Here is a 27,123-nt window from a genome sequence, read left to right on the forward strand (position 1 = left end):
AAGCACATGTGTATATAACAGTTGGATCGTCCTCGAAGGCGGTGGGCACTGGCGAGGCGGTCCTAAGTCGTTAACGAGCAGGTCTTTGACCGAGGTGCAGTTTTGGCTCAGTTGTGCGTTTATGGGGCGGTCACATTGAAGGGGACGTGTTAGACTTTCATGCATGTTTCCAAGCCAGCAATTCGAGTGATATTACTATTATGAAGGTAATAACAGGCTTTCTCTACATGTCATTAGTTTGATAGTAACTCGCATGAGGCCATGGGTGATGTGATGTGGTGTGGATTTCTGAATGAATGCTTTAGACATAATCGACACATGGCAAGAGATGGCTAGCCTAACTGTTGATAGCTAACCTAGTTGTTAGTTTTGGGGGGGTAAAAAAAAGCTGCATCGTCACGTAACCTCTTATCTTAAAAGCGTGTTGCATGCTTGTGTGTACATAAGACTCAGCTCTGGTGGTGCACACCGGGTCCCTACCATGCGCTGCGCACCCACGCCTGCCTTCTTGCTCCTGTACGGGTCGCAGCGAGGTCAGGCTCAGGCGCTCGCTGAGCAGATCTCAGAGCAGGCGGCTCAGCACGGTGTCTCGGCCGAGCTTAGCTGCCTGAGCAAAGAGGAGGTATGTGGTATTAGACACGACACGGTAAGGCTTGGCCAACGCGTCCGTACTTGCCTAATCTCACGACAGGCGGTTTTTTACACCTCTCGAAGTATAACTTGGACAGGGAACGCGGCCCCGTGGTCTTTATAGTGTCTACGACGGGAGATGGTGAGCCTCCAGACACTGCTCTCAGATTTGTGAGGAAAATCAAGAATAGATCTTTGACTGGTGACCACTTTTCTCACCTACGTTACGCATTACTGGGTAAGATTTCTGTCTTATGAAAGTTATGTCATTTAAAAAGATGAAACAAACACCCATTTTAAGATGTTTGGTTAAGATACTTGTAACTTGTTTTTGAATGCCTAAATAAAATGACAAAAATCACAGCATGCTGCATTTGATGGTTTTCTTTAACCAGTCAGGACAAGGTCAGACAAGTGTGCAGGGCCTTTCCTGTTTTGCTTCTTTCGGAATTTATTGCCATGACAACGTACATGCATGTCAGTGTAATTGCCTGTGATTGGAAACACTGTGTATCTCATCCAGCTTTGGGAGACACAAACTATGCAAACTTCTGCAACTGTGGAAAGACCATTGACCGCCGTCTGCAGGAACTTGGTGCGAAGCATTTCTATGCAACGGGTCTTGCGGATGACGGTACTGGGTAAAAACAAATCTTCCTCCTGTCGCACCAAATTGTAATCACTACTAATTCCGAGGACACTATAAATGTTTGTTTGTTTATTTATTTTTCTTATTTCTGGCCAGTCTCGAAGTAGTGGTGGATCCTTGGATTGAGGGACTTTGGGAAGCTCTGAAAAAGACATTTACAGAAATGTCTGTCCCGGATCGGAAGGCTGATGGTGACATCGTTTACGGCACGGCTGACGGAGCCGCAGGCACACAGGGGAAGACGGAGGTGAAGATGGAGGATGCTGCTCTCAGCCTTCGGCTGCTCAAGCTCGGTGATGCGGACTCTCCAAAGGCAGAGCCAGGAGCGTTTGTCGCTCAGAGCGGCGACGCAAACAATACCGGTCCTCCTCTGGTGGCATCTTTAGTCCGATCTGTGCCCCCCTTGTCGGTGTCGCCTCTCAGCATCCCTGCCCTGCCCCCGTCATACGTGGAGGTCTGTTTGGGAGACGGTCCTACTGACGGGGTAGGATTTCCGTCGATAGTGGAAGGAAGTTGGCCAAACAGCAAGATTCGGACAGAATGATTGTAGTTCAAAATATCCCAACATCACAGAAAATATTAACTGAAAAATAGTTCTTCGGCTAAACCTGTTCTTGCTTGGGCTGTAGGAGAGATGCTGCCCATTGAAGGAAGACTTTCAAGAAGTTCCTGTGTGTAGAGCGGTCCGTTTAACCCGGGACGATGCGGTGAAAACAGCCATCTTGGTGGAGCTGGACATCTCCGTGTGTTTGCCTTCAACACTCTTACTGTACCGTTGAAATGCTCCGTTGTGTCCTTTTAGTACCAGAGAACGCGGTTCTTTTACAATTGCCTTCCAGTTATTTCCCCATAAACCGTTTCCTTGTACTTCAGCAATAAAACCTGCATGAAAAGAAACCAGACATGCTCAAAATAAACCCGACACGTTCTGACCATCCTGTCTTCTCTTTGTGGTCAGTGCAGACTTGTCTTGTGTCATCAGGGTCAAAACATGCCTTACCAGCCAGGAGATGCCTTCAACGTGTGGTGTCCAAACAGAACTAGCGAAGTGGACAGCTTGCTCCAGAGACTCGGGCTCCAAGACCAAAGGAATCGGCTCATCTGCCTCCAGCTGTGTAAAGACACTAAGAAGAAAGGTACTGGAACCTCCGAGGACGTGTCCACAGGGATTGTTGTTCTTCATTTTCCAAATTACATCAGAGTGATGATGCCGTTATTTCAAGTCTCTGGATGTCTGTGGGTGGGGGCGTGCCTGTGGCCGGGGCCATCTGTAAGCTGACTCTGAACTGTATGCAAGCGCTTGTCTGTCTGTTTCTTCAGGGGCGAAGGTTCCTGCCCACATCCCACAGAAGTGCACCCTGCTAGATCTCCTGACCTGGTGCTTGGAGATTAGGAGTATACCAAAGAAGGTAATTCCAGACAGAGAACTTTAGATCTGGTTTCAACAAGGATTAGTGTCTGATGTCATTCATAAGAATGTAAGGAAAGCTGTGCTAATGCACTGGTGTGATGGTCTGTTACATTGAGGATTTTGGGTGGTTTATGCCGATTGGGAATGTGTGTGTGTGTGTGTGTGTGTGTGTGTGTGTGTGTCAGGCATTTGTGCGGGCGATGGTAGACTGCACGCAGGACAGTGGTGAGAGAAGACGGTTGCAGGAGTTGTGTAGCCAGCAGGGGTCAGCAGAGTACAACAGCTTTGTGAGGGACCACAGTGTAGGCTTGCTTGACCTGCTGCTGGCCTTCCCCTCCTGCACACCTCCCCTCAGCCTCCTTATTGGTTAGTAAATCCTCATTTGTTTGTCTTTTAAACTTCTCAAGCCCAAGCACATCCACCAGGTGGCAGTAAAATCACATGAAATCCTTATTAGGTCTCTAGGAACTGTTATTCTTTCAGCAACAGCTAATGATGTATTTTGTAGTGATCTGGAGAGACGAACCTACCATCGATGTGGGTGCATCTTTTAAATGTTGGCAATCCTGCCTGTGTTCCAGCCCACTTGAAAGCTGGTAAAAGATGTTGCAGCTGGGGTGGGCATCTGGGGTCAAGGTTGGACCAGCCCCCTGCTGTGCAAAACTCGCAATAACCTCATTGGATTTTTCTGCCTGTTCTGATTTTTGGGAACAGATGAGTGACCTTCCGTGTTTCGTCATGCAGGCTTTTTGGTGACGTGTTTTTTAGGATGTCGTAATAATCATAAAATCAGCATGACTGGCTGACATGTATATAGGTTGTGCAGCTGTTAACTGACTTGGTGCTGTTAAAATCAGTGCCATCACTCGAACACCACATGCTGTTTATCGGCCTCCCTCGTGCTGAAGAGGAGATTTGATTTACCGCAGCTGCTCCGAATATTTAATCCTTAATTGTAATTCAGTGGTGGTGTTGAAGGCTCGTTCTTCGCGCGTATGGCATGGGGAAGATTGATCTTGGAGAAAGGGGAAAACCGAGCCTAATGTCTTCTGATGGTTGGAACTCAATTGTAAACACTCTGTTAATGTTCATGAACGCCTGCATCCTGTTTCCACGTGGGCTCTGACCCGGCGTACATATGGCTCAGTAAAGTCTAAGACTCGCCTCCCTCGCTGCACTCACAATGGAACCAGCGAGATGGAAGTCTCTCTGCCGGCTGGACCAAAGCCAGCGGAAAGATGAGCGCTCACCGGAACTGCTGTCCACGGCGGTACCCAGTAGCAGGTTTAACTAGGTCAGAAGTTAAAGGTCACGTACGCTCCCTGACAAGCTGCGGTCATCCTTGTTTGTGCCAGCTGTAGTTGTAGGTCTCATCCTGAATCAGGAGCCTGTTGTGTCATCAGTGCGCATGGCCCTCAGGACATGTTCCTGTCTCGTTTCAGAGCACTTGCCTGCGCTGCGGCCGAGACCCTACTCCGCTGCTAGGTGAGACACCTGCGATTTTAGATTTACAGCTCGGGTTGAAGGTGGAAATTCAGAATTCAGTTTTTGGGTCGTTTTTTAAAAATATTCGTTAATGTCCTCATTACCTTTATGATGCTTCAGTGTGGTTTTAATTTTTTTTAATTTTAAATCAAAGGCAGCAGGACAGCGGGCAGGGGGCGGAGCTGGGGCAGGGCAGTTGGCAGGGGCTGTGGTTGGGGCGGGTCAGCAGACAGGGGGTGTGGCTGGGGCGGGGCGGGGGTGTGGCTGGGGCGGGCGGGAGGCGGGGCTGCTGTGTTCAGAGCTGCCTGACGACCTCATTTTCTGCACATTCCGTGGCCTGTGATGGTCTTGCTGTCAGAGTAACGCTAGTGATGGATTGTAATGAGCGTATCGGCTCTTTTTTTTCTGTTCCAGACACTACATTAGAACACTTAAATAGTACCGTTTGATTTCCCAGAAGTCGCTTCACATCTGTGGGGTGACATGATGACTCTGGTCCTGCTTCGCTCACCTGCATCTGTTCTGTTTAGCTCCAGCCTGCGATCCCCTGGAAGAGTGCAGTTTGTGTTCAGCGTCGTGGAGTTCCCCGCGTGTGCCGTGCGTCCGGCGCGGACAGGCCTGTGCACGGGGTGGCTGGCAGACCGCGTGGCCCCTGTACTCCAGCCTTACGGGACACCGCAGGTTTCAGCAGACGCCGGGGAGACTTCCACCTGGCCCAAGGTCAGCAGGCTGGTTGCTCCGCCTCCAGACGGCCTGGCCTCTCATAGCAGAGCTGTAACAAATTATTCTAGTTCGGCTTCTTTTTTAAAAACGTGAACATGGCTAATTGCAGGCCGCGGTGAGCTCAGTTTGTGTCAGACACCTTTAGAAAACTGACATTTTAGGGAACGTGGGCTGTGTGTGTTTGCCTGTGCTGGTGTGGGCTATGAGCTCATCCTAGGGGTTCCTCTGTTTCCAGGTTTATGTGAGTCGTCGCCTTGGCAACACCTTTCACCTGCCCTCTGATACCACTGTTCCCATAGTGATGGTGGGCCCAGGAACAGGTGTTGCCCCGTTTATTGGATTCCTCCAGCAAAGGTATGCCCCGCCTTAGCCTTCCTCTGTTCTGCTGCGATGGTCTCCGTGTGCGGCTGGGGGCAGAGCGCCCCCTGCTGCCTGATTCCAGGAGAAGCCCTTCTAACCTAGAGCCCAGTGCTACCGCCCTGCCACAAACCAGTCTCGTACCAGCAGGAAGTTGTTTCATATCAGCAGGAAGTGGTATAGTCCTCCTGCTGATGTTCATGAGAGACGTTCTGCGGTGCGTCTAAAGTTTTGTCAGTAACACTGTAGAGAAATATATTAAGTGTAATATATATGGAGTGAGTTGGCACTGAAGTATTAGGTCAAAGCATTCCATGACCATAGTCAGACCTGGGTTAGAGATGCGGCTATCAAAACATAAATAAATACGTGAGTCGGCGTCACAGCTGTACCTGTGATTTAGTCCTGCACACTAACCGCTTTGGTTGACCCTGTTGTCTTCTGTTAGCCTGGGCTGTGGTAGGCTAACGGTCAGAGACGTGGGCGGCGGGAAGTATGACATCAGTGTTGACCCTGGAGAGGAGAAGCCATTTCCCCGGCGATGTGCCCTCGTGACTCGGCCCCTCCCACAGATACGGAGGAGGCCGTCACCGGGCGCGGACATGGTGCGAGGCATTGATGTCGTCATGTGACCTCTTAAAAGGCAGCTGGAGGAGCTCTGTCACCCTGGAGTGATGTGATAAGACTTCATATGAATGGAGCTATTTGGAGTGGGTCGTTTCTGTGTGTGTGTCTGTGTGTGAGTGTGAGAAAAATACAGGAGAATGCAGTAGTAATCAGAGAGGTGAGTGGCCCAGCTGATGGTATGGCTGATTGATGCGCTGTCCTGATGAGCTGATGGTACATCCTGTAGAAAGCTGGGAAAGATGGTCTTCTGACACACACACCACACACACTACCTGTGCACACTTTTTAATGGTCATTGTTGTCCTATATGGTGTGTGTGTGTGTGTGTGTGTGTGTGTGTGTGTGTGTGTGTGTGGGGGGGGGTTGTTTTCAGAAAGTAAATGCAGACTTAAACACTGAACTGTGGGTAGTTTTGAGACTGATTTTAGAAATTGCTCTCCAAATGACTCCCTGCGATGCCGAGGGCTGCAGACAGGTGGGCAGCGCTCCATGTTGTGCCTTGCCATGGTAGAGCTCCTGTTCTTCTTCTCTTTTCTCTCTCGCACGAAAACAACATGACCCCCTCCCCAACACACACACACACACACACACACACACACACACACACACACAGTAGTGGCTGATTGGAGAGGTAATTTAGTCATGCTCTGAAGGATGCCTAGCCCTCTGGCTCTGCTGCCTGGGCTAACTGAATTGTAGCGACTGCGTCTCTGGACGGTTTTTAATTCTGAGGTTCTGAGCGTGGCTGCCTTTTGATGCCGGGCTTCAGTGAGAGATGACAGTCACCGTTTTGTTGGCAGGGCCCTGTTGGTGTTTCAAAGCCTGAGGATTTCTGTTTAGTACCAAACGGTGTGGAATGCTTCGATCGCCCCCCCCAGCCGATCGATGGCCTGTCAGCAGGCTCGCAGAAAGGCATTGTAGCATGCCGTGAGAAGCAGAATGAAGAAGGACCACGGGAAAGGTCACGGGTGGCTCCAGTGGATGCAGATTATCAGTGAGAATCAGTGCTGCACCAGACTGGACAACCAAAAATTGGACTAAAGCAAAAAGCAGTACTGATCTTATGATTTGGATTCTCTCGTGTCTCTTAAAAAGCTACAAAAATTTCAATAAGAATTTTATTTATTTATTTATTTTTATAAAGACCAGACAGAATCAAATCCAGGTGACTTGATAATTTGAATAAGTATAGCATGTACTGCGTTAATGTTGCGTTAGAGTGGCTTGGAGGACTTGCACTTTATTTACTTCCAGGTCAGCTGTCATGTGACCAGCTATTGGCCTATAGCTTCCGCAGTTGGCCTGTGTCTCCCAGCATGGAACCTGTGGCAGTGATGTCTGTGGGAGTACTGGTATCACGGCAGGTTCCAGGCGTGCGTGACTGTCCTTACTGGGGTGCTGGTATATACCAGCCAGTCTTCCACTGGAAGTGCAGAACAGGTGAATGATTAAATGTTCTCTACACTTTAAACGGGCCCAGTTTTCTTCCTCGGAGATCAGTGAGCGTCTCCTCCGAAGCACAAGACGATGGGCTCACTTTGGTCTGTTTGTGGGTTGTTTTTTTTTGTTGTTAAAACTAAATCCAGTTTTTCATACTGAGCACCGTGGGCAACATAAACTCACGGTTAAGCCGTTTTATTGAGTGCCATTTCCAGATTGCATATGGAGATCCCAGATGCTAATCGCATTGCTTGGAGACAACATTATTGCACACTCAAGCAAGAATTCTTATGCTAAATGGATTTGCCCAGATGAGATTGAGCTGTTATACCCTTGAGTGGGGCAGAAATTCACTCTTGCCCCATTTAGGACCATTTTTATATAGTTTGACATAATGAATTTGTGCTTGGTACAGTGGTAATACTTTATTCTGAACACATTAATAAAGTGTTACATGAGTTTTTGTGTTCAAATTCAGACTGGTTTCATTTGAAGAAATTCTCTTCAGTGTGAAGTCACTTATGCATTGACCTCATGTCAGGGGTCATAAACCGTGTAATTACAAGGCCGTGTTTATCGTTGGCTTTCACTCTCACTTTTTTTGGACGTGAACATTTATGTTGCTACCAGAGCTGCATGATCTGTGCGCAACCTGCCACTACGTCATTACTGAAGTAAGACTGGATGACATTGACTAAACCACCGCAAGATTGAGTTAAAAATATCATCCCAGCATGTAGTAAACAAAGGCTTTTGTTCGAGCTCTTCTGTATGCTTGTCTCCTTCCACAGCATCGATATTGCAAAGGCCAGCACTGCAGTAAATAATTCTAATCATACTTTGCTCAGTTATACCAAATATGGGCCAGACCGCCTCACAGGCCGGTTCCCGCGGTGTTCAGACACGCTCTGTCACACATGCCATCCTGTTTCCCAACCGCCGCGGGACGCCTGCTACCAGGGCTGCATCCTTCGGCTCCGTGCTGTGCTCCAGCTCTCTGGTGGAGGTTACAAGTTGTTTCGCCCCCCCCCCCCCCCCAAAAAAAAAGCAGGCTAAGGGTTTTTTATAGCAGGCTCTAACTGGGCCATGGTGTCCTTCGCAGTCTCGTAGTTTCCGTTGGTTTCCTTCTGTGATGTGGTCTGAGGTTCTGTTGGTGGTGTCCACGCTCCATCAGCTGTAGCTAAGAAGGGGTTTATGAGGGAGAGATTATGCCCATTTGTTGAGCTTTACTGTGCTGTCTTTAAACCTGACGGTGCGTCATGACGCTCTAGGGTTCGGATTCTTTTTGGTATTTGATTTTGTGGGTAATAAGAAATTTATTTCTCCCCCCAACAAAGGTTTGAGATTTTCCGTTGGGTTAGTATTCAGACAGCAGCAGTAGTAGAAAAACCAAGAAATCCTCCTCCCCTGTAATAGTCACGAGGAAACCAGGCCTCCTGAACTCTAATACGGAGTGGGCAAATGGGCCCTCAGTGATGTGCGTGTGTTAGATGCACTTCACTTTGAAGGGAACATCTGTGTCTACCAGCTCAGCCAGGGGCTGCTGGCACGGGCACCGCTGTGACTCCACACCAGTGGGTGTGATGGTCCACCATGAGTGGAGGAGCACAGATTGTGTGGTCTCGGACACACCCAAGTTCCCCTGGACAGGCCTGCTGTGGTGCAGCTCGTTACCGTTAGAAGGTCGGAGTGTTGAGTACACGGTTTCGTCTGTGGTTTGGATCCGTCCGCACCAGAATCGCTAAAAAGCTACGCAGAGCCGTCGGGTCCATGGAATTTCATCCCGATACTCTGCTCCTTCTCCTTGCTCGCTCGAGGAGCCTCTTCCTTGTCGATGGATCACTATACATCGCTGTGGCTCTCCCGGCGGGATTGGACAGATGGCCGACGTTGGTCGTGAGACAGGGTGCCTGCACCTACATACGAGCGGTTGCCAGCACTGAGTGGGTGCGGCGTGCAGAAAGCCACCTCTGTGAAGGGTATTCTGGGAAGATGGCCAGATGTCTTTACCCTGCCAGTCTCCAAAGAAGTATTTCTGTAGCTGTTAAATATCTTTAAGCTCTTTTAGGGAAGGAGTGAAATGAAACATAATTGGATGCCAGCAGTGTAATTATAACCCTAATACTTTAGAAAGCATCGTGTGAAAAGACTGTAGGTGAACTCATCAAAATGCACAGTGTATTATAACAGCGGTTAATTGCACACAAATAAATTTTAAATGCTAATTTGAATACTGTATGGAGTTGCTCAGCTCAGTTCCATTTATTTGTATACATTTGTGTTGATTAAGAGAAATGTGGGTTTTATTAAACAGGGAAAAGGAGCGAGAGCAGAACTGTGGTAGCACCTTCGGAGAAACCTGGCTGTTCTTTGGCTGCCGACATATGGACAGAGACTTCCTTTTCAGGTATCTGCGCACACACGCGTGCGCGCTTTTCTCTTTTTGGGGACTTTCCTTGAATCTTTTTCACACGAACATTTTATTTTCAATTATTTAACATGTTACTATAAACAACAAAACACAAAAATGAGGACTATTAAAGCAGTGTTCTAGAGAGTGAAATCAACCCTCTGTCTTAATGGGGGTATTCAGTTATCATCTCTCGCGTGCGTGCGTGCACACACACACACACACACACACACACACCCCTACCTTGTCTGTTGATCTGGCCTGCTTTCTCTAGGGTCCGTGACACACTGGCCAAAGCTGGCACAAACGTTCGCGCTGTCCTGTCCTGTGCTGTCCTGTCCTGTGTGACGGCCCCAGCGTCTTGTTGCACTTGTCCTTGAGAGTCGTAATTGAGAGAGCCATGAAATTAAAGTGCTTTCTTTGAGGATTCTCTGCACAGGACGCTGGCCAAGCTCTGGTCACTCTGTAGACCCAGAGCCATAACTCAGAGCACTGCCGGACTAGTGACGCTGGTTTGGCATGGGCAAGTGTGTGTGTGTGTGTGTGTGTGTGTGTGTGTGTGTGTGTGTGTGTGTGTGTGTGTGTGTGTGTGTGTGTGTGTGTGTGTGTGTGTGTGTGTGTGTGTGTGTGTGTGTGAAACCATTGCATGGTTCAAAGTCAGTATTCTCCTTTTGTCAAGCCATTTATCTTTATGAAGAATTAAATTCTTTTCTTCTGATTTTACTTGTATTAATCAAAGGGGAGAGTATTTCCCATTGTAATTCTCCCAGCGTCCACATGCTTCCTGTGAAATGTATTTACTCTGAACATGTTCCTGTTTGCCAGCTTGATGTAGTGTGCTGTATTTATTGACTTCCTATGGACGAAGTTAATTGATGACATGTATACTGTGCAACACCTCAGCCAGACTGAGTTAGAATGGAAAAAGACTTTTTTGATTTTGTTTTTGAAAATTCTTGCTCTAGTCTTGGATGAAATGCAGGCGGGGGTTTGTGTCAACAACCTTCTCCAGGAAACGTCGGCCTGCAGGAATTACTCAAGGCCAGCATTTAATATAGGGGCAAAGGGGTCATATCTGTGTGGTCAAGGGTGGGCAGGGCCGTGGGTGGACCGTGGCATGCTGGTTTACGTGAGGGCATTGTGGGCGTAGAGCCCGTCAGAGGCGCAGACAACTACTTGAGCCGCCTTTTAAATTTTTTTCCCCTCTCCTTCACTGGGGGGTTGGAGCTACACCTGCTCTCGTGACCACACACACACACACACACACACACACACACACACACACACACACACACACCCAGGTCTGAAACCCAACCGGAGAGTCCACATCAAGTGCTAAAGTTGTGTTTGAGGGTAAGGACTGCACACTCTCCTGCTAAGCCAAACACTGGACTGGAAGAAATTCACCTTAAGTCAATGTTCCTGTGGCTCCTGCACATACCTGCAGGCTGTGCTATAACATCAGGGCCTTTTAATTAATAACAAATAAACAAGCAAACAAACAGCACTTCAGAGTTCAGCCTTGCCAGAAGAACAGAGCATGCTACAGCCGGGAGTCTGACCCCTTATTAATTCTGATCGGGGGGGACAGATGGACTTGCTCGCTCGCTCGCTCACTCACTCACTCACTCACTCACACAAACACACACACACACTAGTTGAAATGAAAGCAGAGTTGGAGAGGTTCTCCATGACGAGTTAAACTTAAGTCTGTAAGACTGTTTAGTCCAGCATCACATGGTCACATGTGTCAGAATCCTACAGAGGAGCCATTTGAGAAGTCTGTTGGGACACAGTCGTTGTCTGTTGTAGCGTATGACTGTTTCCCACTCATGTGCTTCATCTCAGCGAGGAGCTGGAGAGGTTCATGGAGAACGGGACACTGAACCATCTGAAGGTGTGTTCCTCTCGAGACCAACCAGAAGACAGTGGCTCGGAGCCCAAACCCAGATACGTCCAGCATCTCCTGTCCCAACACAGCAGGAGTGTCGTCCACAGCCTCTTCAGAGACCACGGCTGCCTGTACGTTTGTGGGTGAGTTGTTATTATTATCGACTTATTATAAATCCTCGTTTATTGTAAGCCTCAGAGCAGTTCCTGAGTGCAGAACGGTGCCGTTGATGATGTTGGCCCGCTGGTTCTCCAGAGATGCGAAGAACATGGCTAAAGACGTTAATGACGCACTGGTGGACATGCTCGGGCGGGAACTTCAGCTGGACAAGCTGGAGTCCATGAAGGCAGTGGCGAACCTGCGCGAGGAGAGGCGATATCTGCAGGATGTTTGGAGCTGAGGAGACGCTCTGATCCCACCGCTTCTGAAGATTCTCGTCACGTTTCCTCCGTGCGCCAGGTTTAAGGAACGGGAAACTTCCTCTTAAAGGAAACACTTTTTTTTTTTTTTTTTTTAAATCAGACAAACACACAAATTGATAAGTTTGAAAACCATTTTGTTTGTGCCTTTATGCATTTAAATTCCTATTTTTTAACAGTGGCTCCCTATAGCTTGGAGAGATTACAGGTCATAAAAAGAAGGATTTATATAATGTCGGATATCGGCAGCAAAAATATGGCGTTCTGCCAGACTGGGCTGCTGTCTACCAGACATAACAAACTGGAATGTGCCAGATGGGCGAGTGCTGTCGGAAACAGTCTGGGACAGTCCGCAATCTTCCGCAACCTTTAATACTCAAATGGCTTTTTAGTAGTGAGCAGAGCAGCGGAGATGAATGCACCACTGGTTTGGATTCCGCTCGTGTTTCCCTCGTCTTGTACTGCGCCAGAGGCCTCCGCGTTTCAATCCAGTCTTATTTTACGTCTGATTACAATTCTGTAATCAAGCAAATTATTTTTGCTGCAGCTTTGAGAAAATAAAAGTGGTAAATTTGGCACCCCGTGTGTTCTCTCTATGCAGCAGCGTGTCAGAGCGTCACCTGGGCACGGGATTTTTTCAACAGTTGTTCTAATTCTCTGGTTGATGTTCTCGTTTAGTTTTACGCTTTTCCTTCAAACATATTTCATTCTATTCCCGGCTGATTAGTTATCGCGTGCTATACGAGTCGAGTTGGCGCAGAGCGGAACCGTCACCGGGTCCGTTAGCCCATCCCTGGGCAAGGACTCGGTTCCCGGGCCTGGCGTGTCAGAAGGCTGATGAGAGGTATTCATTATAACTGAACAAGCATCTAATCGCAGCTCAGCACACGGTTACAGACTTTCTGCTGAAATCCTCCTCCCCTGTACTTCATGTCGGTGTTGGTGTTGGTGTTGCTAGGACAACGAGCACCGAGCAGGTCCTGATTTCAACCGCAGGACGGTTCTGTCCTAAAGCAAAAGGTCTAGTGACAAAGTTCCTAACCAGAATTCCTGCAGCGGGAATAGGACAGTGAAGAAGATTCCAGATGAATGACTGCAGTGTACTGGAGAAAAAGACGTAGATCCAGTCAAGACTGTAGTGATGTACACTACAATTTCACTCCAATGAAAGTAGTGAAGGTTTCTCCAATTGTTTTTTTATTTTTTTTAATGCCAATTCCTCTTATTTGGACTGGCAGTGAAGTTTGGGGGGGAGAACATTATGTAAGGAAATCAGGGGAAAAAAGCTTCAGAAATTCTTGATTTTGGATGTAGACAATATGAAACTTGCATGAAAGTTCTCATACCTCATTAGTCAGACTCACTCCCTGTGACGTGAGGCCACTCGGTATTCCATGAAAACGAAATTAAAGAGACGGAAAAGGGGAGAATGGCTCATAGATTTGAGGGAGAGTTCCAAGAAATTCAAAAGTCGTCTATTTTTAGGAGCAGGAAAGCCTCTTTAAATTGCCAATGCGTTTTATGAAAAATATAATTAAATAAAAGGGAAAATAACTTGTAGACCATCTAGCTGTCTGAGGGAGTCTTCAGTCTGATGGTGTTATCAGGCATATTATCCTGGTAATAAATCCATTTTAGTCTTGAGCCAAACTGATGATGACAGAGTGACCTGCCGTGATGATCCTGTGACATTTCATCTCATGCTGAACCTTGTGGTTGCTGGTTCTGATCACATGACCGATAACCTATGTTCAGGACCACGGTCTTTTCAGAAGCCGAGGCACAGAGTTGTATCTAATAATGGATGCCCTGCATTAGGGAGACATTTGAAGTTTCAAATTACGGCGTCTTAATTAAAAAAGGTTCAAGATGCCATTGTAGACACAGTGCACGGATGCAAAATGGTGATCTCAATAAATCAAAAAATAATAATAAATAAGGCTACAAGCTCACATGCTGGTATACATGACAGAAACCGGTTATGGGCATCTTAAATGATCGAGGAAGATTTATGCAGAAGGTAATGATGCGGTAGAGGAGACTCCTGTCCAGTCTGCATTGGAGATTGTATTTCACCTTCAAAGGCACACTTCCTGTCCATGTGATGGGGTCCTCCCCCACTGCCACTGTCGCCCTGTAGAGGGATGTGATGGGGTCCTCCCCCACTGCCACTGTCGCCCTGTAGAGGGATGTGATGGGGTCCTCCCCCACTGCCACTGTCGCCCTGTAGAGGGATGTGATGGGGTCCTCGCCCACTGCCACTGTCGCCCTGTAGAGGGATGTGATGGGGTCCTCGCCCACTGCCACTGTCGCCCTGTAGAGGGATGTGATGGGGTCCTCGCCCACTGCCACTGTCGCCCTGTAGAGGGATGTGATGGGGTTCTCCCCCACTGCCACTGTCGCCCTGTAGAGGGATGTGATGGGGTCCTCCCCCACTGCCACTGTCGCCCTGTAGAGGGATGTGATGGGGTCCTCGCCCACTGCCACTGTCGCCCTGTAGAGGGATGTGATGGGGTCCTCGCCCACTGCCACTGTCGCCCTGTAGAGGGATGTGATGGGGTCCTCGCCCACTGCCACTGTCGCCCTGTAGAGGGATGTGATGGGGTCCTCCCCCACTGCCACTGTCGCCCTGTAGAGGGATGTGATGGGGTCCTCGCCCACTGCCACTGTCGCCCTGTAGAGGGATGTGATGGGGTCCTCCCCCACTGCTCAGTTGTTGTCTTGGCTCGCTTACTGGGGGCTTGGACTCGGACATTTGTAAAGCTGTTTTGTGACAGCAACTGTTGTAAAAAGCGCTACATAAATAAATTTTGATTTGACTTGTGGTGAAGGGGAGAAGTTACAGACACCAGGTTCACCGCGGCCTGAAGAAAGGGTTTCAGTGAACTCTGCAGATCTTTGTATCACTTGTCTCTGTAAGACAGATTTGGTGTTACAAGACTGATTGTAGGACAGATGAGTTAATCTCTCTCCCTACTCTCGCTATCTCTGGAGACCAAAGTTTAATGTCTACATGTTCCAGTGTATGTTGAACAGTCAGATCAGTCAGGTAGTGTTCAGATAGCATTAGAGTCTGTGTTTTACATTGTATACACTTAGAATAATAAGTTAAAAAACTCAACATTTCATTTTGATAATTATTTACAGTGTATGTACTATATTAGCGCAGTGAAACACTGATTCTGTCTAAGGTCATTATGATGTTCTGTGGATAACGGTGGAAAAATTTGTTGTTTTTTTTTATGGATGAAATAATTTCAGAACAGAAAGATAGAGTTCCCTGCAGAGGCAGAAGGCAGAGACAAGCAGGCAGGGTGTCCACGGGTCACACAATCCCTGCTCATGCTGCGGGTCGGAGCCTGACATGATCCGCTGTCACACGTGCTGCTTAATGAGAGACGTGTGCTAAAGGCTCGCGTTGGTGCACAGGCCAGATGCGCTCAAACACACACAAAGCCTTTTAGTGAAACGTAGCTCGATGATGTACACTTGGTGAACAAAAGCAGTGTGTCTCAGGTGCGCTCGAGTGCAAGACTAGCTGGGGAAGTCAATAAGTTCTCCTAATTACTAAAAAGCTTTCAGTGTTGAAGTAATTGATTTTCCGTTTAATGAGACCAGAGGTAATGGTCTTGTGGGAGGGTTGTGTGCTCTCGGTAAAAGTACGTAGCAGGTTTGTTTTGCACCTCAGAAGCGCTCTAGTGATTTGACCAGGACATAATCAACCTTTCGGCGGAGGCTGTGGCGGCCGTTGGAAACTGCACGGCAGCAAGCTGTCGGACCTTCCTATCAATCTCCATCTCTGGGACAAAGGGCACAAGTGGAAGAACCGTGCGGCGCACAAAGCATATCGAAGCGGCTACAGCTTTTACTGACGAGCCAACGCAGCCGCGTAGCAGGGCAGGTTGAAATCCTCGAGAAAAGGGCGAGGTGGCGTTTTCTAACACAGGCAAAACTCACACACTCACTACTTCATGCAGATCTCTCAGGCAGTGAATTAATTACAGAAATAATCATTCCAGAATAATCATTTCCTCCTGACAGCTTGACGGAGCTCTAGATAATGGCCCGGGTGTTGGTTTGTCAAGTCCTCGGCCTGTGGGAGAATGGTTCATTTCTTTTATGCACTGTTTACTCGTAGTCCGTTCTCAGTGGAACAGAGCAGCTCCCAGAGGATTCCTCGAGCTTCCTCCCAGCACAGCAGCCGCGCAGGTGCAGCTGGAAGTGTCGCCACTCCGGGGCGTTTTTGCTTCAGGGCTTTAATAGTGGGGCCAGCTCAGCAAGATGGGAACCGTATTCAGGCTCAACCACACACTCGGGGAGAAGGGTGTCCCAGACGCTCGAAAGAGAATGCGCACACACAACATCTAATGATCAAACATCACAAACGATACCTACTGTAGGAGTCTTTGCATTGGGTTGAGGGGATTCAAATAGAGGATTCTCAAGTGCTGAACTGGACCGTGTCCATTAAAAGGTGGCTCCTAGATGTCGAAACGAGTTTGCTGGGGAGTCAGCAGAGTCCTTTGCAGTCTTCAATCGCAGACTGAAGACCATCTATTTGTGGAATATTTAAATGGCCACTGACCCTGCTTCTATATGGGCTAATTGAAACTCTAGTTCTTATTGTAGGGTATTGTTCATTACACTGATGTTGACTATCAAAATCTAGTTATTGTTTTTTTCACTTATCATTGTTTAAGCTAGAAGTACAAAATGCATAAGGTCTAAGTATCAGTACTGATCCCTGTATTTCTACAGTATTCTAGTTCATTGGTATGTTGGACTCTAACCTACTGTACTAGGATGTATTCTATGAGAAAATGAAAAAGAACTTTTGCAAGGCACTCTGGATAAGAGTGTCTGCTAAATGCCATAAATGCAAATGGTTGATGTTGAGAACAGAACACCAGCTTGTATCAAGGGTTGCGCAGAGTCAGTGTAAAGACAGCGATGTCAAACTGCCATCATTTTAGTCAGTGGATTTCTCTTCCTTTGATTTGTCGGCAAGGTGCAAACCCTGTCCGAGCCTTGTGGGCGTTCTCTTTCTATTGGATGAAGACTTGTTTGCTAAGTCGGAGAAAAGACCATCTCTAATAAAAGAAGTAGACACAACAGCAAAGGCAGTTGGCTATAACGCTTCCTAGTTAGAGATCCTCCTGCTTGCTCCAGTAGACACTTCTGGTACTTTTTCTTCCTCACTGATCTTCTGCTGACATTTGTCAAAAAGGAAATCTGATCACATAACACCCTGACACTGCTATAAATGGGAATTGTCTCACCTCCTCCCACCAGATGATGTGGAATCACATGCCTCTCAAGTGGCGTCTCAGTAGTGAAGGTACTGGACAAGTAATCAGAAGGTTGCTGGTTCAAGTCTCACCCATGCCAAGTTGCCACTGTTGGGCCCCTGAACAAGACCCTTAATGCTCAATAATTCAAGATATGTTCAGACATAATTGTAAGTCACTTTGGATAAAAGCATCAGATAAATGCTGTAAATATCGCTGTGTGTAGAAGGCACACACGTCACCTCCACTGGATTAAACAAGTGTGTTATGGGTTTGGTGAGTGTGGGTTTGCTGTCACTGAAAATTTGGTGATTTAAGACACAGGAACTCCAGATCCATCTGAATTGAGTGCAAGTTCTTAAATTGGTGTTTTAGCATTAAAAGTGGTCAAATTCAATGAAATATAGAATTTGTTCGAGCAACTGTTTCCACACAGCCAAATCACTGCTCTGCTTTGTTGTGCTCTTTGAAATATCATGCACATTCACTTCATTAAAGTGGTTAAGTCTCTTTTCCTTTGACTATTTGTAGGCAGACGTTGACTGTAAACCAGTTACTTCTTAGGGTTATTGAACTCAACACAGTTCAAATAGACTCAGGAAATACTGTTAGTATACAGGAAACACTCCTGTGGGTATAAAGTATTCGAGCTCTTCTTTCTCATTTGTTCAGTAGTCCCATGGACTCTCCTGCTGGTGTTTACACGACCCCAAGACATGCAGAATCATCTCCTTTCACCCCTGTTATTTACTCTCCAGTAACTTGCCACCTATTCTTGTAGTGGACCCGTGAACATTGTGAGAGACCAGAGTTTCACTGGTAGTCCTGGTGTCCCTCATTAACCCACACATTTGATCCTGTGGTTTGAATTGCATTCACCTTTGTTGGGTACCCACTCCTCGAGAGGACGGCAACCTTTCTGGTTTTTTGTTTTCCATTAACAAGCTGTCTGTCTGTCTGACTGTCTTCAGCCTGCCAAACCTTCACTACGTTCTTCTGCAGCCTCTGAACTCTGGTTTATTTGGGCCATGAGTGGAACTCTGTTGTGAAAAGGTACTAACCACCCACGTTTTTATCTCAGGACATGTCAACCTCACACCTGTATTGATCGGAAGACCTGATTTCATTGACCACAGATATTGATTGTTTAATGGTCAATACATTTCATGTTTGTCATTCAGTCAATAAATTAATGGAATTGTGAATTGGGTGTGTGGTTTGATAAACTGTACTTATGGTAATAATTTTAGAAGACCAAACTTTATTAGTAATTCAGCAAGAAATAAAGATGCATCCAAGTTCTACACACTTTTTTTCTGACTATAAACATGAGTCAGAATGTCACTTTTTTAAAAATTTAGGGGTATTTTGGTGCAGACGTTTGTGTCCAGAATGCTTTTGCGCCCAGAAATTCAATTTCTAGCATAAGTTTAAGGACATACATTTGTACATTTTGCCAATTTATTTTAGTAACATGTTTACTGAACTGAAATTTTTGGATAAAATCACATTACAAAAATAAATGAACAATACTGAAACTTCAGCAAACACCACTCTCATCGTATAAACCCTTGAAATCCAATGCCAAAAATGCCACATGCATGTCTTAGCAGCGAAGACTTCTCTGTGATGGATGAGGATTGTCACGGGTCTACAATCCCCAGTGCTCCGACAACCAGAACAGCTTATGCAAATGAATGAGTAATTGGATTTTGGGAAGAGCCATAGCAAATTAGCCGAGTGAAGAAGAGTATGTGAGCGACTGGGACAAATGTAGAGCCGGAATGTTCGGAACGTCCATGCTTCCCAAAGAACTACATTTCCCTGTGGACTGCAATCATTCTTCCGGGAGCTTTGGGGTTAGCATAACAAAATCTTTCTAAATGAGAGAATGTAAAATAAATATAGGTTGGGTTCCGTGGAACAATTCCGGTTTAACTCCGATAAGCACTGTGCTTAACATTGATCCCTGTAACATTCCCACTGCGTCCGTGAAAACCACCCTCATCTGGCACTTTGACCGAGGCGTTTTTAAAAGCGCTTGTTTTTCAAAGGTAAAATGGTGTTTTTCTTTGCTCTGACGTTCAGAGTTCATCCCAGCAGTGCCTTTGGAGGTTTATCTTACCCAGTAATACATAGATTTGAATCCTGTGTCTGTCTAGCATAGTGGGCCTTCAGAATGAACTGGCCGTGCTTACTGAAGGAACGTAGATGTGGAGGAAGTGCACAAGATGCTGGCGTCTGCTGTCGTGAACGTGCAGTTATCAGACCCGTCAGACAATCCCCGCACTCAGTTAGGTGTAGCTTGTAATCTCGAGAATCCTGGTGACACACACACACACACACACGGTGCATGAGAGGGCAGCGTTTGATTCAGCAGCAACTCGGTAGTCACACACGTGATTAATACAGGTGATACGTGACTAATGTGATTAATGCCGTGAGTAAACTAATGTGAGCGTTACCACACATTACTGAGCTACACCCACGTCAGCTACTTTGCAGAGCTCCTAACTATTTTTGCTGACTCAAAATGTGAAGATGAGTTCCCTTTCACTTCAACTTAGTTCGACCGTTTAATTCGTGGAGCGATGCTCGCTGTGGTTTTGGCGCACCCACGTATCAGTTGACGCCATGCGCTTGTCGGCTAGACGCGGCGTCCAACTCGTGACCTGTGTTGAAAGAGCCCTTGTAACGCACATGCATGCTGAGCGCTCTCCTGTCTCAGAACAGTTTCCAGGTGTGTGTGTGTAGTTTAGAGCACGGGAATACACCGAACCACTCCAGCCCTTGCACTTAATAACAAGCTTGTTTCTCACCTCCGCTGATGTGCGCGCGAAACCCCCTGGAACGCTCTTCCTGCGAGTTCGCAACCCTAGACTCCCTGCACGTGTCTGCAGGGTTATGAAACAGGGTCAGCGCCAACACCGTTCGGGAACAACAGCTACTGGGCGGGCTTCTCTGCGTGCATTTATTACCCTTAATGATGTGGAGAAGGGCTAATAAGTATTTGAGAAAAACTGGCGTCCATGGGGAGACAGAGGAGTGATTCCTTGGCAGGAGGTGCGACATTCTAATGAGAAAGAGCTAATTGGTTGTTGTCACTGGAGTAAAAAAGGCACTCTGTTCAGAGCTTACTGACCGGTATTACAGAAAGAGATACCGCTCTTATATCTGCAAGCCTCTTGCATACATTAAATGTGAAAAGATGTATGAGAAGACCTAGTAAACACAAAACACACTTTTCACTGTTAAAAGAAGGACCGCATAGCTGTTTACTAAAGCACATGGCCACGGTTTAGTAGGAGGAGTGTCTAGCCTCAGGCGAGTATGCAGTTTTCCGTGTAGTAATATTGTGGGGCCTCCCAACCTGGATCAGGGAAAAAAACCCCAGCTTTGAAATGCTGGTGAATGAGCCATCACAAACGCGACTCTAGGTAACCCCGTCTTCAGAAGATGCACTCAGTAAGGACCTTCCTTGTCTCCATATCTGACTCGCTGAGTATCTTAAGGTTAAAAGCTTCTTAACTGCACGTGGATTTTGAAACTTCAGTGAAGAAGATTAAATAACCTTCGAAAGCCTTTATGGCCATTACAGCAGTAACTCTTTATCTGATTTGGGTGACGGAAATTGCTAAATCCGCATAGAATTCGGACATCTGTGTCAATATCATCCTACTGAACACTGCAGTGATCGTACACGTAAACCAAGACGGCTGCAGCAGCCTTGGTATCTTCATAGCTGTGCACAAGGACACTCATCATAAGGACTCGGGTGACCTGATGCCATCGGAGGGGTAGTCAAGCAGGAAAACCTGCTGCAAACTGAAGTGAAAGAGGATCTCTCTCTCTCTCTCTCTCTCTCTCTCTGTCTCTCTCTCTCTCTCCCTCTCTCACTCTGTCTCTCTCTCTCTCTCGCTCTGTCTCTCTCTCTCTCTCTCTCTCTCACTCTCTCTCTGTCTCTCTCTCTCTCTCTCTCTCTCACTCTCTCTCTCTCTCTCTCTCTCTCTCTCTCTCTCTCTCTCTCTCTCTCTCTGTCTCTCCAGTTTCCAGAAATTACACAGAACCATCAAGAGCCAATAAGCAGTTTAATTATGAGGTTCTCTATAAAGGTCCACAGTGACAGGAATTTGTCTTCTCCATGTCAACCCCCCACCTCCCACCTGTGGACAGCGACCTCCGATGAGCATTACCTCCATTTGCCTGTGCTAAAGAACATAAGAATCCCTTATGGAGTCAACGTCCAACTTCCATCAGACATTACACGTAAAATATGTCCTCACATAAGTGATGACACACTTCCTTTCCACATCGGTGAACTGTCAGCCGTGCCTGTTAAGATTCAGGACAGCAGACCATTTGTCCTTTCAATGTTAAGCCTTATTGGCTTTGGTAAAGACAGAAGCCATAGAAAGTAATATTGACAAACAGACGTTTTACTCAAATTGTGTTTAATGATACGTATTCATTTAGATCAAAAACCTACCTACAGAATAATGAAAACGCACTGTGTGCTAGAAGGTGAAGGTGTGTGGAAGGTGAGGAGCTACAGTGTAAACACATTAGTTACTGTATAAGAACATTTCACCATAACTCAGGAGGACTCAGGGTAGTGGTTATGATATTTGGGGTCAATTTTCATTAAGCATCTTCCCTTGTTTGGGAGGAGACCAAAATTAGACAGTGTTAGATATTATTATTATTAGATAGTATTATGAATAATCTCGTTATGCAATTTTCCCTTTGACTATTTTCTATCCAATAACAGTAACTTGGGAATATATTGTTAAATGCTCTAACAGTGGATTGAAGTGTGGATTAGATTCCAAGTCTGTTAAGTAGAAGTCGAGGCAGAGGGTATTACAATGTCAAAGATGGAAGACTTTTTGTACATAATATCAGACTGAATAAAAGAGCACTAGAATATAGAGTAAAGTGTACAATTACATGATATTTTCACTCTGGTGTGAAATGTCTTCTGTGTTCATCAATACAGAGGTTATTTAATCAATATAGAGGTCACTGGAAGTGTCACTGGACAGACTTCCCTTTTGACACTGCAGTTAAGTTTATGTGTACTTGAGTACACAGAGAAGATCAAAATTCAACAAGAATGTTTCAGTTCAGTCAGAGGTTAAAGGACATTTCTCATCTTGCAGCCTTAATGTTAAAAGCAGGAAACAAAGCTACACTTACGAGGGTGAGGACAGAATGTCTGTTTCTTCATTTTACATTTACCTGACACTTTTATCCAAAGTGACTTACAATTATGACTGAACACAACTTGAGGGTTAAGGGTTTTGCTCAGGGACCCAACAATGGAAACCTGGCTGTGGTGGGACTTAAACTAGCAACCTTCTGATTACTTATCAAGCACCTTCACCACTGAGCTACCACTGCCCATCCTGTTAGACCATTACACTGCAGGGTGCAAGATGTTTAACTTACTCTATAGTCATTTTATTCTCAGTGCATTCTGATTTCAGATGCATGCTTTTGGGTAACTTGAGAAGCAGTTCATTTATGAGAATTCATGTCTAGTTATTTCTGCCTTTCCCCTTTTTCTGGTTGTCATGAAGGAGTATTGTAGAGAACCTGGGATATGATTAACTCTTTGCAAAACACCTCATTAGAGCAGACATGTTTGATGGTTGAAAAGGCCTTCTCTCAGACATCTGATAAGGCCTGGGTTTGTTGAAAATCTCCTCTGGGACAGACTGGCACAGTTTGTGAGCTGCAACACACAACAGTCACGTCCCGAAGTAAACACGTCAGTACTTTGTTTTCTGATGTGTTGAAAAATGAAACTATAACTTTAACTATAACTTTTTGCCATCTAAAATAAGAAAAAAAAAAAACCCAATAGAATTTCAACAGAGATTTGTCACATAACTGTCACATGATTGTTTATGTTTTAACCGTCGTATAAATTATGAATAAATTAGATCTGTAGGCCTTGTCATACATTGCCTGAAAGTCTGAGAAAATTATTAGGATTAAAATTTACCCCACTCACACTTCTCTCTTGCACATTTGTTAATAAACATCACATTAATTATAAAACATCTAATGCTGAAATTGCTTCACTTTCAGACAACAAAATGGAGTTGGTTTACTTGGGCCTGAAAACACTGATTAGTTAGACAGCTAAAAACAAATCGCTACTCCGTGAAGTTTTGTTTATGATACATTCTCTTATACCTTCCTGTCTAACCCCGGTCTGCGTTTGCAAAGGATGTTCAGTCACCACCAAGCAAAACATGACCACACCGGGACCGTCAGTCTCCATCAGGGAAAACTGCGTGTGCCTGTGTTCACAGTGGCACTCCGGGTGACTTTGGAGGAATTTCGTGATGTCACTGTTGGCTTGTGACTAATAAAAGGAGCAGTGGGAGAAAAAAAGAGAGTAAAAATCCCTCACCCAAGTTTGTGGAAAATACGGTACAGAATTGCTTCCTGGCACGTTCTGCAAGGCAGGCTAGTTCTGCAGCAGTATATCAGGCCAGTGCTATTATCCTGACATGGATATTTATGCAGCGGATGCCATAGCGGTTTTGCAGTGCTAGCTGCCTCCTCCCTGCCCTTTGGCACGATCCCGGGGTGCCATCGATCTGGGATGGCCGTAGCCTTCTGATGTATTTTCGTCTTATGACCTGCAGAGGTCAGAATGCTAATGGCTGGCACACGATCCAGGGCCTTGGCAGGACGATATGACAAATGGCGTACGGATCAGGAAGACACGGATGGAATGAGATGCCAGGAACGTTGCTGAGAGCAGCACCCAACAAAGCAATTAAAGATTACACTGCACTTTAATCTTTCCCAGCATCCAGATTTCTGTGAGCTTCCTGTTATGCTGACCAGAACCAGGCACCAGAAAAGAAAGAAAAACCCATTAACATTTAATCACGTCCCCGGTCAGTTAGTGAAATAGGGGGATAAAATCAACATCGTACTGTGTGTTCAGAAATATCCTCAAATAACACTGGACTCCAGACACACTGGGAAGTTAAAATCCATTAGATTTTCAACTGAAGTCGTGGACATTGGTTGCACTTGAACTATTCACTTGAACGCTGCCTTGTACATTTGCGTTGTCTCAACAACTCAATAAACACGGAAACATGAATGAATGATGATTTACTATGTGATGGGGCGTAGGGTGTTCAGTGTCAGTGCGGGATCTGAGGAGCAAGCAGGCTCGGTAAGAACGAGGGGGCAAAAAAATGATCATAATGATAAAAATGCATGAAAAAACTCACGAGTCTAAAAGTCGAGCACATTCACAAACCAGATCTTGGAAGGCACTGTGAGTGGTAGTAACCTGACCCAGTTTGTTGGGATAGCCTGCAGCCCTCCTGGGGTCTTGTTCCAGCATCCTTCTTTCCTCTAAAGCCTTTCACCGCAGCCCTGCCAATGCCTCGCTGTCCTCAGGAAACTTCCTTCTGTGGCTTAAGATCCCCGTTTACTTAAGCGAAAAGAAATCAGACCTGCTAATTGGCATTTAATGGAGATGAGATGAGTTATATCGAGCTGTGTGGCGCGCGTGCCGCCCAGATCCTCAGCGTAGCTGGAAGTAGTCCCAGCAGGCCTTTCTGAAGCGCACTTTGCCTCCAGCGTGCAGCGGGCTGACAGTCTGAGCCGTGGCTTGATTTGTTTATAGCCAAGCGGGACACGCAGAGCTACGCTGGAGAGCAGGCGCGTGATGAACAGGGACCGCTCTTCTGCGTATTCGTAATCTGTGGAGCACCGACGATTCACCGTCACGTCCCACACTTTGTTTTGCATTCGTGAGGCATCCGGAGAGTTGAGAGGAACTGAAGGAGCTCTCATGCGCTGAGCTGCGGGATTTATCAGGCAGCTCGAGTCCGATGGCGGCAGGCTTCACAAACGGCCTTGAGGCATCAACCTCTCGACTTGATCCCCCCCCCCCTCGCTGTTTATTTCGTATCGATTTGCACAGTGGGGATGCCTCTTTTCTCCTTCAGTTTACATTTGCAACAGGAGATGAGGAGGGCCATGAGTAGAAGGGATGTGCTAGATAGACACTCCGTAGGGTGTCCATTTCACACGAGCTTTGTGGAAGACGAAATGAAACATGGGTTCATGCATGCAGGCCATAAGATGACCAAATCACACATATAAGCAGTGTTTGCTGTAAAAGAATCTCTTGAGCTGGTAACAGTCTAGTCATTATTATTACAACGTGCTACTGATGATGTACAGAACTGGGTAGGAATGTGTGACAGAAAGTGTAGCTCCCTGTTAGCAGCTCAGGATTCCATAGTCTGGTGTTTAACTTGAAAACATAGATAATAATATGCACTAAATCATCTGGTAATTCCAGCATGCCATTAGGAAAAATTAGACATGATTCCCATTTCTTTATAATCAGCTTTGAAATAGTACTCCTTCCATAAGTTTATTTTTGCAACAATAATTATATTTTCATGTATTCATAGAATATGATCACACCCTTAAATACTTTGGGTTTGTTTTGTATGTACATTTACATTTTCCGTATTAATTGACAGTTTTTACTAAAATTACTCATGGTCTCTTTATCAGCATAGCCAAATAAGACCAGTAGTTTACATAAGCATATTAAAGGCCATGCATGCGCAGTTGTTTATTTTTAATCTGTGAAAAATAAATATTTCCGCAAAGAAAAGTTATATTTTCCAGTTATCTTTCAATATTTTTCAATAAATTTCTTTTTTCTCTGGTGCCATTTACCATTCTGCTGTGTGGGCACCACAGATTGATTGACAGCCTCAGTGTCAAACGTAGCCCCCCACTTAGTCAGTGTGGCGCAGGAAGTAGGATCACATCAACTCGACTTTAATTGTCGGAACCTGAAGAGGTGAAAGGCTGTTAGGGGTCTCGGTCAACAGCGGAATCTGTCGTGTTTAAATAGAAGATAATCATATTCTCTGGTTAATTTATTCATTTTTTAAGAACATATTTAGAGTGGTATCATCTGTGCATTATTTATTACTTATTGATCACTCGTACTTTAAAGTTATTAGCTAATGTTAGCGAGCTAGCTTCTATTAGCGAACAGGCTTTGAGCACACGGCAGGAGCTAAATGTGAGAAAGTCAATGGCACTTTTAAAAATGACATTTGTATATGAGCTAAATTACATAAAATTAGCAAATCATAGCCTGTGCACATTTAGTTATATTCTCATCACTTGCTACATTATTGTATAAAGTGTCAAATGAAAACAATGACTTATTTAAAAATAAAGACGTACCACCTTATCATCCATGTTGCCTCTAGGAAGTGTCAGGAAAGCTGTTGCCTTCAGTTTGGGTTTACTGTCAAATCCGGAGCTGCACTGAGCCGTTTTCAAATGAGTCCACAGTAAAATGCCTGCGACAAACTCTGGAACTGGGTGTCACTTCAACCCCAGAAAGAAATCTGAGCCATTTTGATTTGGTCTCTTTTTTTAAAAATAAAATGTAGAGAGTGACCTTTCCCCCACTTGCATCCAAACACTGAGCATTTGTGTGCGTGCACCATCTCTGTTCAGAGTGAGTGGAGTGTGGGAGGGGCAGATGAGTTCACAGCTCGTGAATATGCAATATAAGGTAGCTTATGATTCGCTATAGTCAATAAGTCCTATCTATGACATCAAAGATAACACCAAATAAAGTGTAATTCCTAAATGGTCGTTAGGGGGCAGTATACAAAAAATGTCAAATTTAGAGGTTATTTTATGCACTCTGCAGTGCTCAATGAACGTTGGACTGAAGTATGAAGATGATCAGACATGTCCTGCTAATAAA

The 27,123-nt window shown here is 45.8% G+C and overlaps 1 protein-coding gene and 1 long non-coding RNA gene across 3 annotated transcripts; one reads left to right on the plus strand and one right to left on the minus strand.

The window, feature by feature from the left end:
• Window positions 1-93: 93 nt before the first annotated feature.
• mtrr (5-methyltetrahydrofolate-homocysteine methyltransferase reductase) lies at window positions 94-12,618 on the plus strand. 2 transcript variants are annotated; one of them, XM_027028080.3, is made up of 15 exons: window positions 96-206; window positions 448-622; window positions 715-868; window positions 1,154-1,271; window positions 1,376-1,763; window positions 1,909-2,022; window positions 2,262-2,415; window positions 2,600-2,688; window positions 2,876-3,056; window positions 4,133-4,175; window positions 4,706-4,895; window positions 5,134-5,252; window positions 9,637-9,729; window positions 11,581-11,766; window positions 11,879-12,618. In XM_027028080.3, exons 2-15 carry the CDS (start codon window positions 482-484, stop codon window positions 12,021-12,023), a joined length of 2,115 nt encoding a protein of 704 aa, XP_026883881.2. In that variant the 5' UTR covers window positions 96-206; window positions 448-481; the 3' UTR covers window positions 12,024-12,618. The 2 variants fall into 2 exon arrangements, with proteins under 2 accessions (XP_081577652.1, XP_026883881.2); XM_081721526.1 differs by having other exon boundaries at window positions 94-622.
• Window positions 12,619-21,437: 8,819 nt separating this feature from the next.
• On the minus strand, window positions 21,438-27,123 carry LOC145659373 (uncharacterized). Its single transcript, XR_014125565.1, has 3 exons — window positions 26,589-27,123; window positions 26,067-26,230; window positions 21,438-25,405 (listed from the first exon to the last, which is right to left on the minus strand). It is a non-coding gene; the product is annotated as an uncharacterized LOC145659373 (long non-coding RNA).

Source organism: Electrophorus electricus, chromosome 1 (genome assembly GCF_041902795.1).
Source record: "Electrophorus electricus isolate QZ-2024a chromosome 1, ASM4190279v1, whole genome shotgun sequence".
Lineage (NCBI taxonomy): Eukaryota > Metazoa > Chordata > Actinopteri > Gymnotiformes > Gymnotidae > Electrophorus > Electrophorus electricus.